The sequence below is a fragment of the Hippocampus guttulatus genome, chromosome 20 (assembly GCF_054856545.1).
Source record: "Hippocampus guttulatus isolate MCC_2025c chromosome 20, RoL_Hgut_1.0, whole genome shotgun sequence".
Taxonomy (NCBI): Eukaryota; Metazoa; Chordata; class Actinopteri; order Syngnathiformes; family Syngnathidae; genus Hippocampus; species Hippocampus guttulatus.
In genome coordinates this window covers 6523680-6536516 of record NC_141280.1, presented here as the reverse complement: position 1 = coordinate 6536516, position 12837 = coordinate 6523680, and the positions used below count along the sequence as shown (strand labels likewise).

General features: G+C 44.7%; 1 protein-coding gene across 3 annotated transcripts in view; it reads left to right on the top strand.

Moving 5' to 3' along the window:
• Positions 1 to 12837, top strand: part of LOC147187767 (glutamate receptor ionotropic, kainate 2-like) — a 65167-nt gene that overhangs the window by 50842 nt on the left and 1488 nt on the right. For all 3 annotated transcript variants that reach the window (XM_086100104.1, XM_086100103.1, XM_086100105.1), the window contains exons 12-15: positions 386 to 504; positions 1247 to 1464; positions 2899 to 3124; positions 11343 to 11593. In XM_086100104.1, the coding sequence (XP_085956230.1) occupies positions 386 to 504; positions 1247 to 1464; positions 2899 to 3124; positions 11343 to 11593 (814 nt within the window). The remainder of the gene's footprint in view (positions 1 to 385; positions 505 to 1246; positions 1465 to 2898; positions 3125 to 11342; positions 11594 to 12837) is intronic.

Below are 12837 nucleotides of genomic sequence, written 5' to 3'. Positions count from 1 at the left end.
TTTTTAAAACAAAAGTACCCCATGAAATCTTCACTTCCGCATTTCTTTCTACTTAAAGATGCCACTTAACTACATTCTTAACTTTATCTGTCTTTCTTTTATCTGCTTGTAACCTCACTTATTCTCCCCCCCCCCCTTTGTAAAGTCACACTGCCGTCATTCCGTTTTGATTTGATTCTCATAACGTTTGGTATTTTTCTCGTAAAAAAAAAAAATTATGATCCTCATTAAATTCCGACTTTTTACCCCCTCGTAAAAGTAAGACTTTATTCTCCAAATATATATTTTTTTCCTACACTGACAATGTGAACCTGTTTTGCATTTTTTGGAAAAAAAAAAAAGAAACACTTCACTGACACGCTTTTCTGTTCTCTCCCCTTTCCAGGTTTAGCCCGTACGAGTGGTACAACCCGCACCCGTGCAACCCCGACTCGGATGTAGTGGAAAACAATTTTACGCTGCTCAATAGTTTCTGGTTTGGAGTTGGGGCTCTCATGCAGCAAGGTAGTTGCCTCAGCCTGCACAGCTCTCAATATCCCACTGTCTCTCAGGGTTGGCCTTTTTTTGTGGGGGAGGGGGCGGGGCATTGTGCACCCAAGCCGACGCGAGACAGAGAAATAGACATCTGGCGTTCTCACGCACCCCCCAAAAAATGATTCCCATGTTTTTGGGGTTTGAATTCTCTGATCGCCAGTGTCTTCTCTCTGTCCCTGCTCGGCCCATCAGCGCCGAGAGACCAGTGGGGTGTGGAGTCAGGATGTGAGGTTACCTTGGGTGCATGACTCTCTGGCCCAAACAGCCCGTCACTTCTCCACACTCTGCTGCCGAATGCATTCGACGCATGAAAACAACCTGTCTGCGGGACATGTTCTATTCCCCCACCCCTCCCATCCCTTTGCATTATTCAAAGCGCTCACTTGTGTCAGCTCGTGGCGGGAGGTGGAAGGGCTGGGGGGGGTAAGCGTGTTTGAAATCCAACAATTATCTTTTCTGAGAGTTTTTTTTCCAAGTGATTTCATCTTGAAGCGAGCGGCGCATCCGCTCCGGCTGAATAGAAAGAAGGGAGGAAAAAAAACCCCTCAAGAGAGTTCTTGACTGTTTGACTGTTTTTTTTAGAGCATGCGGCGTTATCTTGTTGTGTGCTGTTACGTGGTGCAAATAGAGACCGGAAGAGTGAATGCCAGATGATCGGCTGCGGGGATGCATATATTTGGCAGCTTAACTCTCGCCGCCTCCCTCACCTCAGGCTCGGAGCTCATGCCCAAAGCGCTGTCGACACGAATAGTGGGAGGCATCTGGTGGTTCTTCACCCTGATCATCATTTCCTCCTACACGGCCAACCTGGCCGCCTTCCTCACCGTGGAGAGGATGGAGTCGCCCATCGACTCCGCCGACGACCTCGCCAAGCAAACCAAGATCCTCTATGGCGTGGTCGAGGATGGGGCCACCATGACCTTTTTCAAGGTAGAAAACAAACAATGTTACTCCTCATCTTCTTTTTCCAGGGCGGCCCGGTAGTCCAGTGGTTAGCACGTCGGCTTCACAGTGCAGAGGTACCGGGTTCAATTCCAGCTCCGGCCTCCCTGTGTGGAGTTTGCATGTTCTCCCCGGGCCTGCGTGGGTTTTCTCCGGGTGCTCCGGTTTCCTCCCACATTCCAAAAACATGCATGTCAGGCTGATTGGACGCTCTAAATTGTCCCTAGGTGTGAGTGTGGGCGTGAATGGTTGTTCGTCTCTGTGTGCCCTGTGATTGGCTGGCAACTGATTCAGGGTGTCCCCGCCTACTGCCCGAAGACGGCTGGGATAGGCTCCAGCACCCCCCGCGACCCTAGTGAGGATCAAGCGGTTCGGAAAATGGATGGATAGATCTTCTTTTTCCATTGTGCTCTTTCCATTTCAAGGTGTCTCAAAGGAATCATTGTAGGCCGTCAAATGTCCTACTTATAATCAAACCCTCACAGCAATGCCAGCAACAGCGAGACCTTCTGCAACATGTTTTCCCCAAGGTTATTATGGTTAACGAACAAAATAACACAAACTGAAATAAAAAATGTTTGTCAGTTGAATTAAAAATAATAATAATACTAAAGAAACAGCAATGCTTTTTTGAAAAAAAAAACAATCAACTGAAAGTACATTTCAGGTTCATTAAACTAAAGCGAACCATAGTTAGCATAATTAGCGAATAGTGCATTTTTCAATTGCTCTTTCGGGAGCTTTTGGAGTTTATTTTCAATGTATTCATTTTATTGTTTACTGTACAATCTACAATAGACCTGATAGGTATTTTTTTTTGCGGCTTTTAAATTTGTCAGCGAAAAAAATATATTACTTTAATATTGTGCAGGTAAAGTAGAATTTTAGCATACAAGCAGCAGTTTGGCAAACAAAGAGGCTGCAATCTGTTGAATGCCACTCCCAGTTCAAGTGGACTGTCAAAAAAAACTAACAAAATTACACCTGACTTTAAATAAATGACATAAATTTGCCTTTAAGTCTGTTAGCTTAATGCTAACACATAATGGGAAATGCCATAAACAAGCTAAGAAATAGCTCATTACTAACTTGGCTGTGTTGTACCACTTTAAAGAACTGATATTTGAACACAAACTGTTCAGTAACACAATATAACACAAACTCACAGGCATATATTATTTTTCCTCTGCAAAGAAAAAAAGAACAACTTCAATCCAACAATACACTTCTGAGAACAGGCACCCTATCCTCAGTCTCTGTTCTCCTTGGATGTGAAAGCTAAGCTAGACCATGCAACCAAACTAATGTATGTAAAGATGTTATCACAGATCATTTTGCAGTGCAAAACATTTTTCGTTGAAGTATCAACAGAAGTGCCGTCATGGATTCCCCCTCAAACGCCTGTCAATCTTTCTCACGCAGAAGACGAAGATCTCCACCTACGACAAGATGTGGGAGTTCATGAACAGCAGGAGGCAGTCGGTGATGGTGAAAAACGTGGAGGAGGGCATCCAGCGTGCCCTCACCTCCGAGTACGCTTTCCTCATGGAGTCCACCACCATTGAGTTTGTCACCCAGCGCAACTGCAACCTCACGCAGATCGGAGGCCTCATCGACTCCAAAGCCTACGGAGTGGGAACGCCGATGGGTAAGGAGCGCGACACTCACCCTTCTCTCGAAAGCGACGGGGAAGCCAGTCTATTATCAGGCGGTTGCGTGGAATTGATTTGTGATTCATTGCATTTGGCAAAACGACATGGCATGCGCGGCTATTGATTCCGTCTCAACTTCTTCCTGTCGATAGAACACGACGCAAGCAAAAAGCTACAATGACACAATTCCTCCAGGCAGCATTATTTTGCTCAATACAACACTGGCATCAGTGCGGGACAATTCAAAACATGAAGAGAGGGATTTTCCATCCATCCATTTCCTTCCGCTTATCTGGGGATTAGCAGAGTAGACGTAAAAAGCTTAGCTCTCCCCAGCCACTTCATGCAGCTCTTCCGGGGATCCCCAAGACCATTCTCGGCCAGCTGGATGATAAAACAGTAGTCTCTCCAGCATGTCATGCGTCTTCCCTGGGGTCTTCTACCGGTGCGATAACACCTCACTAAGCAGGATGCCCGAGCCACATCTTCTCCATGTAGAGGAGCAACAGCTCGACTCGAAGCGCTTGCCGAATGATCAAGCTTCTCTCTGTATCTCTAAGGGAGAGGCCGGACACCCTGCTGAGCTTGTTTCCACTAGCTTGTTCTTCTGGTCACGGCCCAAAGCTCATGACGGAGATCGACTGGTAAATCGAAAGCCGAGTCTGCAGCACTGCAGACAAAGCACCCCCCCCCCCCCCCCTCCATCCCATTCATATATTGTAGAACCTCCAAAGCTGAACGCAAGCCATTCCGTCACTGTCAAGTTGTTCCAATTCAATAAGAAATAGGAAATCATGTCAAGTGAATCGGCGTTCTTTTAGTGTTAGACTGTCACCATTCACATTTTAAGTCTCACATAAATCGAAAGAGATTTTAAGCACGTTGAACCAAAACTAAAATAAAGTAAAATAACTCCCCGTGCAAATAACAGATATGTAATGGTGAGAAAATAGTCATCCGGTGGCATTTTACCGGAATTCATGTGGATGTCTAATCTAATTTTACATATGGACCAAATATGTGCAAACTATTGTATATTATATATTGTTGTTTTTTATATTATTAAGATCCACTATGCTAACCCATGAACAAAGGATTTGAAGCAAACAACAAAATAACCATATACGATTTTTTTTTCCTGGGTGCCAAGGGCCCACCAATCAACTCCCCCCCCCCCCCCATTTTATTTCAATATTTTTGGGGGCATTTTTTTTTTCGTTTTCTAAAAATGTGGGGGTCGGGGGGTGGGGCTTGATCAATGTGCTTCTTCCCCAGGCTGCCACTCGCCCATCCCTGTTCTAGAAACTAAGTGAACTGAGGTCTCAGAAGATTTTCAGACATTCCATATACTGTAATGATACTTTGAAGTCGAACTTTTAAAGCATATTCCTTCCCGAAATGTCGGCTCAAATGAACGGGAATACACAAATTGGTTGTTATTGTTTCTTATAATCTGTCAAAACATTGTCGTCAGATGTAAAATGTTCAATACTGATGCTTTCTTTAAAAAAAAAAAAAAAAAAAGCTTATGCAGATGTCATTCCATATTTACTCAATGTTAGACAAGCAACGGCTTTATATTGGCGAATTTCCCCTAATGGTTTGATTCAGCGTATTTTTCATGTCACAAAGAGCTACGACTGTGAGGGGGAAGAATAGTGAAAAGAGGCTCGAAAGTGAATTTACCGCAGCCGCCCCATGCCCCCCCCCCTACGCCTTGACGCTGCGTAAATTGTAGCCGAGCGTTTAAGCGCTTCAACAAAACACTCCGGCGCCAAACAATCGCATGACAATCCGACCGCTCGCGCGTCTGTTTTTCTCATCTCCGTTTGCGCCTGTCAAAAAAGATGAGACACTCTCAAAAGTATCAAACTTTTTTTTTTATGCGACACTCATCATTCACGCAAGGGGAGTGTGCCGTGTTGCGTTGTTGTGTTTGCGCTGTATGCAAAGCAGCTGGCGGGTGGATAAATGTATCTCAAGGGTGCCAGAGGGGAAAGCTGCTGATGATTTCCGTCCCAGTTGCCGTAAAGGTTAAACTGGTCGCCACGAGGCCAATGGGAGCACTTGTGGCCGGGGCATCAATGAGGGAGTGGCGGAGCGAGGAAGGGGGGGGGGGTGGGGCTAATAGCCGCATCCATCACTGGCGATATGAAGGCCATCAAAATACGGATGATTAATTCCGGCCATCCACATCTGGAGCTGCCTCGTGCTGATGAGTGCGACGCGGTTATAGATCTGCAGAGATGCGATGATTGCCACGGCTGTAACAAAGCCGAGGCGGGGCGCGGTGATGTATCGCCCCGCTGCGGCGCCGACTTTACACGGACGTCCTTGAGATGGACATCAGACCTTCCCCGGTTTCTTCTCATTGGTTGCCACGCGGCAGCGTATCAAACGGGAACCGGCTATATTTCAAATCCTTCATTTCCCTGATAAGTGCTGCACTGATAAATGCATAAAAACTACAGATTAGGACGTCTGCTTGCAGGAGTTATTACTTCCCGCTAATTCATTTCGCGCTCACATTGAGTGTATTCATGACTCACTGTTTCAGAATAAAGCTGATTACGCTCCTTCAAATGTTTCCTCTGTGATAGAAAATGTCTCTTTTAATCATTAAATGCAGCAGCGGTCCAAAAGAATAGGATTTTTTTTTTTTTTCCCTCTGACTTTGGGCGTCCTTGTCATTTAATGTTTTGATCCAAGACTGGTTTGTTTCCCCCTCGATGGGGTGTGTTCGATCGGATGTGAATTAAGTTTAATGAACGGGTCTATTTTAAAATATTTTCATATCAATAAGGTGGAGGCGTTATAAGGAGCATTATTTTCGTCAAACATTGTATGTCAAATAGATTCTTCTGATTGTGTCATATGTTTATTTGATAGATTTAGCGCTATTATGCTAGGTTCAGACCGAATACAAAATATCGGGTAGGGCCACGTCTCACTTGAATTTGTTTATTTCGTTGCTTCGAGCAGAGGAGGGAACATCACTAATAAGTGTGACGACTGGTGGTTATGTTATTACTCTGGCTAATACTAAATGCTAGCTTGGCTAACAGTTCAACAGCTGGAAACAAGTCGATCCCCTCACCGGTATCCAACCGTTTTTTGGGGGGGTTTTCGCCTTCCCGGCAGCTATTGAAAGATGAAAACTACAACTAAAATTGAAAAGAAAAATTTTTCAACTAAATAAAATTTCAACGAATGCATTCGTATATCATTTTTTCATTTGTTTCACCCCTAGAAAAAAAACTGAAAAAAAACAGAAATACCATGGCCAATGGCCACCCTTGGGCACCCCGTAGCTTCGCCCCTGAATTACAATTTTCTGCCTGTTCACATTGTTTTGACCAGAAAAAAAGTGAAGAGTCACTGACGGTGTCATGGTACACCCCCCCATCCCTTTCCTAAAAGCAAAGCTATCGACTCAATGCGTTAGCATCGCAGCCGCTTGGCTGCGTGGGAGTGATGGATGCCTTACGCTTTTCAACATCTGTAAGGTAGTTATGAATGCACGCGGCGTCAAGCGTCACACTTTTCCATTTGCCGCGGCTGCGGCTCTCTATCTTTGTCTCTGAGGACTCATCCTATTAGCATTTATCCAAGGCCTCCTTTGTTAGGCCATCATTTATCATTTGAAATATGATGAAGGGGTTTGCGGCGGGACGGGGGAGGAGGTGGGGGGGGGGGGAGGCGCCATCAGGAGTCTGTGATACTTGAGAGATCTCCCACCTTCAAATGAAGCATCTGCTTGAGCACACGAACATGCAAATGAGGGGTTGTCTGGGCCGATATGTACACGCAAGCATGTGAGCGCACGTAAGCGTGGAAGTAGACTTTGAATCAATAATATGTCATGTTTGTTTTTTCTGTTTTACCTTAACCCCCATTTGCGAAAGCAGCGAAATGTTTCTCCTTCAAGTTCGTCAGGGTTCGTTCAATGTTGCTTAAACGGTTGCTAGACGTCCACCAACAGTTTTTTTTTTCTTGTCGCAAGGGAATTTTAAATATGTTTTGTAAAATTGCCGGCGAACGTCTGGTGAGCTTGAATGAAGCCCGACAAACCTTTACGTGAACGCAGCGTTCGCCGACGTCGCTAATGTTCGCAATGGTTCGCCGCTCCGTCGGGCGGGGCTTTAAAACAACAGCTTACAAATCATGTCGATAGCACACTCGGGGTAGCGCTGGTTGTTAAACATGCCTTCTTTATAGACCTTTATATGTACTGTACTAAACCCGCTTTCATGCTCGTGTAAGCCTAAAGGCATCTATGAAAGCGGCAGCATCTTTACAACTTTACATTGAAACAACTGCTTAAAAATGACGCTGATGGCACACTGTCTTGTATAAAAAAAAGCAACCCTCTTACTGCCACGGAGACAGCGGATTGCATTTGGTGATGGCGGATATCGCCTCACATTCCTATTCTTGCATTTCCGAGTCGTGAAACTATCACATGACGCCGGATCCATTACTATAATTATGATGAAGTATGAGGTCGTCATTTTTTAAACGTGCCTTTTATCGTTCTATTTTTCTTTTTGTCATTGTTTTCCCAAGTACATTTTTACTACTGGCTTGAAAATAAGCAACACGTTTACAACTGTAAGAACGTCCCGAAGCAAAGATTTGCTATTATTAACTGCCGCGTGGAAAAAAAATTTAAATAACAACATACTGAGCCTACGCAGTCATGTCTGGAAACATTTACATTACTGTGTTGCCTTTAGTAAACCATCACAGTGCCTTCAGAGTAAAATAATCCCGCGGCTAAATTTAGAGTCGATTGTGAGTTTGAATTGAGGAAATTATGCCAAAATACACCGTTTTGTTAATGACAGCCATTTTATACTGCGCTCGAAATGACTCCAAGTTATAACTATACCTATACTGTAGTTGGCCGGCAACCGGTCCTTGGTGTACCCCACCTCTCGCCCAAAGTCGGCTGAGATAGGCTGCAGATCACCTCGTGACCCAAATGGCAATCAGCATTGTAGAAAAATCTATATGTGAATGAAAGGAGACGGAAATTGTGTTTGGTTATTTCTGATTGGATTGTCTTATTATTTTATTATTGTTTTGTGTCGAACGCTTTATAATAATAATAATAATAATAATAATAATAATAGATTTTATTTATAAGCGCCTTTCAAGACACCCAAGGACACTTTACAATAACAAAAAACACAAAACAATACGGGTTGAGCAGCGGCAGCCAAAACGCGCCAGCGTTCACTCAACCCGAAAGTCAGAAAGAAACAAGGGAGGGAGAGGGGGAGAAAAAAAAACACGCTCGAACTACCCTCATTTGAGGATAATTTGAGTGAGGCAAAAAACTCCTGCAGAAGCATATGACAGTTACAACAGGTCACAAGACATAAACAATGAAGACGGTGAAACAAGGGAATGTATGAGGGAGGGGGTGATGGTGGGGGACTAGCTTCCGTGCGTACTTTCATCAGGGGAAGGTCGAGATAGCAGATGTTGTTTTGGTAGCAGGCTGCCCAAGAATTTAAGACAGCCTTGAGTCCGTGGCTTATGTCTCTTTAGTGGCGTCGATCAGCCAAATCCGTGATTTCAGTCAATATTTGAGCACGGATTCCAGTTTCTCCAAGTTCTTGACCATCTTGCAGAGACGCTCCAAAACCGCAACAGTTTGTGGTTGAGCACAGTCGGAGTCTGAGTGTTGGACATCCTCGTTATGCCATCCTTAGACCGGCAGCCTCTTCACTTCCAATAGAGCCGCTCCCGTCGGTTGAATTTTGCGATAGATCAGGAAACTGCTAACACCAAACAGCAGCATACCTGTTATCGGAAGGCCGAAAATGTAGATGTCATCCACATCCTCAACGGACAGTGTTGACAGGCACACCATTCTCCGCTTCCTCCAAGGATCTAGGGTGTACCCAGCAGCAAAAGTCCCCGAGGGGCAAGTAGGCTCCCCACTGCCTGCTCTTCTCATCGAGAAAATGTTGTCGATGGCATCGAGAGACCAGCCAACCAATTCCATGTTTGTTTTTAGGATGAAAATACGACAGGAGGCTAGGAAAAGTCAGACAAAGACAGCACATGGACTGAGTGGCGAGCAGGGAAGGGTGGGGTGGGGGTGGGGGGACAGGAGCAGAAAGCAAAAGCGTCCGCCTTCGTCGAGAGCCAAGCAAGAAGTGCAGCTGCTTTAGTGCAGCTGAGGCTGTGTAAGTAAACTTGAGTGAGGAAAAAAAATATCATTTTTTATTATTTGCCAAAGACAACATCTGCAGAACTCAGTGTCCAACTACTTGTGGACCCTGGTGCGTGCTTCTAAAAAAAAAAATCTCTGCGTAATTGTCTGGCTCTGCCCTTTGTGTGTCCAAATAAATGGAGTCTGCAAGATGAAAGGATGATGGATGATAACAGAAAATGATGGATGGCGCTGAGAATAAACTGCAAAATAAAAAAGACCTGAAACTGCAGTCGTGAGTCGGCAACATATGGGGGAACGATTAAACACAACTAGCATGCTTTGCAAAAACCTTCCAACTTTGGCTTATTACGTTCATTACCGTCACATGATTGATTTACTTTTTTAATTGTCGTTCAGGCATTCCCCCCCCCCTTCAAAACGATGCATGCTTGTGATTTTTAAAGTGCATCTAAATGGAAATGAGTTCAAAAGGCTGCCTTTGTGTTTTGTGCATTTTGTAAACTGATGATATGAATTTCCTTTTTTTTTTTTTTTTTTTTAAGTCAGAAATAGGAAGATGTAGCGTGCTTTTGTCATGGTTTACAAATGAATGAAACAAGATTCATCTCTCTCTTGGAAATGTGTGTGTGGGGGGCGGGGGGCACTATTGTATGGAACCGCCGTGAACAAGTCCCCTGCTCTGCAACAATAACTCCTCCTTTGATCACACCAGTAGCTCCGACTGCCCCCCTCTACCCACCCACCCACACACACACTCACGCTATTCAACCATGCACAAAAAAATGAAACCCCATTTCAAACATACACATATAATCCCACCGCCGTGTAATGTGCACCCAGCTGGGCCGCTGTTGAGTGCGCGCGCGTACCCTTTGCGCAAACGAGGGGGGGGGGGGGGGGGGGGCACTCCGGAATTGTGCAGCCGATACTTTGTCGCCACTCCCTGTGCCTTAATGGGAACGCGGAGTGGCAAGGGGGAGTCACTCTGTGAAGATCAGGATTAGCGAGAGTTGAAGGAGGACCCCCTCGCCTGCAGCCATATGTAACAGATTATGCGATGACACAGCCGTAAATAGGCTTGCCACCGTGCAACTGAGGAACAGGTGTCAAGTCGAGAAAAAAAAAAAAAGATACCATCTAATCGGCAAGCAATCCATTGGTGTCAAAGAATTATATGAAGGGGTGCATCTGTATTGAGAGATGAACTTTGCATGTGGGGGAGGAGCTTAAGCCTTGCCATTTTTAAATCAACTAACGTAAGCCATTTTGAAGGATAGTGTCGTAAGATGCTTTACGTGATACGAATGTCATTTGTCATCACAGGTTGTGGTTAAAATTGTCAATACGGGCAATCATATGCATTTTGCGCGGGGGCGTCAACTACTTTCGACACGGTTAGGTCCCTCTTATGAAATATGATGGGCCAATTACATCGGTCAACAAATTTGTACCCATTGTTAAAATCACAGATGCGAGTTAGCTTTTCTCATTCTCCCCCCCCCCAATCTGCCCTTGTTTTTTTTTTCTCAAGCACATAAATGTTTTCATAGTAATAATAATAATAATTTATCCTAATCTGTAAATAAACACAGTGCTGCTCGGCTTCTGACTTGTTGAGGTCATGGCGAGCTGTAGGCTCGTTTTGAGGCAGCATCTCGCCGACAAGAATGTCACTGCAGTCTAAAAAAAAATTGTTGCAACTTTCAACGGCATTTAAACACGCTCTGCGGGCTACGCAGATATAACCAAAACAAGAACAAATGTCATTGTCAGTGTTTTGGATAGCGTAATCATTCATACTCGGTCCTTAACTTCAAAAGAAGTTTATGTTAACGGTTAGACTTGAGCTGTGTTTCTTCATGAGTGCCATTAAATCGGTTCCTTTTTTCACAAAAGATAAACCGCATTTTTTTTCTTTTTGCTACAATGACACAGTGACAACTGTAGTTTCCCTGTTCTAGTTCGCCAGCGGTCGAGTCCGCATACAAAACCCAACCCGATGACATCTTGGTGGTCTCCCGCAGGCTCTCCATACAGGGACAAGATCACCATCGCGATTCTGCAGCTGCAGGAGGAGGGCAAGCTGCACATGATGAAAGAGAAATGGTGGCGGGGGAACGGCTGCCCCGAAGAAGAGAGCAAAGAGGCCAGCGCTTTGGGGGTGCAGAATATCGGCGGAATCTTCATCGTGCTGGCCGCTGGCCTGGTGCTGTCTGTCTTTGTGGCCGTGGGGGAGGTGCTGTACAAGTCCAAGCAGAACGCCCAACTCGAGAAGGTACCATTTTCTTCTTCTTTTTTTTTTTTTACCGCCATACAATATCCATTTATACATTTCATTGTATATCATTTAAGTACCGGAAACACATGATGTACAGTTTGGCAGATACCCAACAATTCCTGAAAATAAAGGCCCAGTGTGCTTGATTCAAGCTGTTGAGTGCCACTCCTAGATGAAGATAGCTGTAAAACTAAATATAAAAAGGGGGAATGACATTTTGTTGATTAGACAAAACCATATTTTTTTTGTTTGTTTAAAAAAAGGAATAGGGGGGAAACCGGGCAGCCCGGTAGTCCAGTGGTTAGCACGTCGGCTTCACAGTGCAGAGGTACCGGGTTCAATTCCAGCTACGGCCTCCCTGTGTGGAGTTTGCATGTTCTCCCCGGGCCTGCGTGGGTTTTCTCCGGGTGCTCCGGTTTCCTCCCACATTCCGAAAACATGCATGGCAGGCTGATTGGACGCTCTAAATTGTCCCTAGGTGTGAGTGTGGGCGTGGATGGTTGTTCGTCTCTGTGTGCCCTGCGATTGGCTGCCAACTGATTCAGGGTGTCCCCCGCCTACTGCCCGGAGACGGCTGGGATAGGCTCCAGCACCCCCCGCGACCCTAGTGAGGATCGAGCGGTTCGGAAAATGGATGGATGGATGGATAGGGGGGAAACCGACAAAAATGATCTTATATTAAATCGCAATTTTAATATTGAAGAAGAAAAATGTGAATGTAGTATGTACTGTATTTTCCGCACTATAAGGCGGTTCAGACTATAAGTCGCACCTTTAAGGAATGGCTTATTTTAAAACTGTTTTTAAAGATAAGGCGCACTGCATTAGAAGGCCTACAGAATAGATGCTACAATAGCGGCTGCAGTTGCCTTATGCATCCACTAGATGGAGCTACACTAAAGGATTACAATCCAAGAAAGTTCTATTAGACCGCTGCAGCTGGAACTAAGCGCTTTACATAACATTTAAGATGCTACGTCCAAGAAATCAGAATATTGATCCATATAGAAAGTGCATCGTATTATAAGGCACACTGTCGACTTTTGAGAAAATGGAATGCTTTTAAGTGCGCCTTATAGTGCGGAAAATATGGTATGTATGTATATACATACATATTATACTGCCCCTGGTGGCCAAAGCGCAAACATCAGAATGGCATCACAATGCCTATTGAAGTAAACAAATAAAACAATTTCCCATAGCCCAGAATCAAAAACTGGTCCTGCCATTTTTGTGTTTTT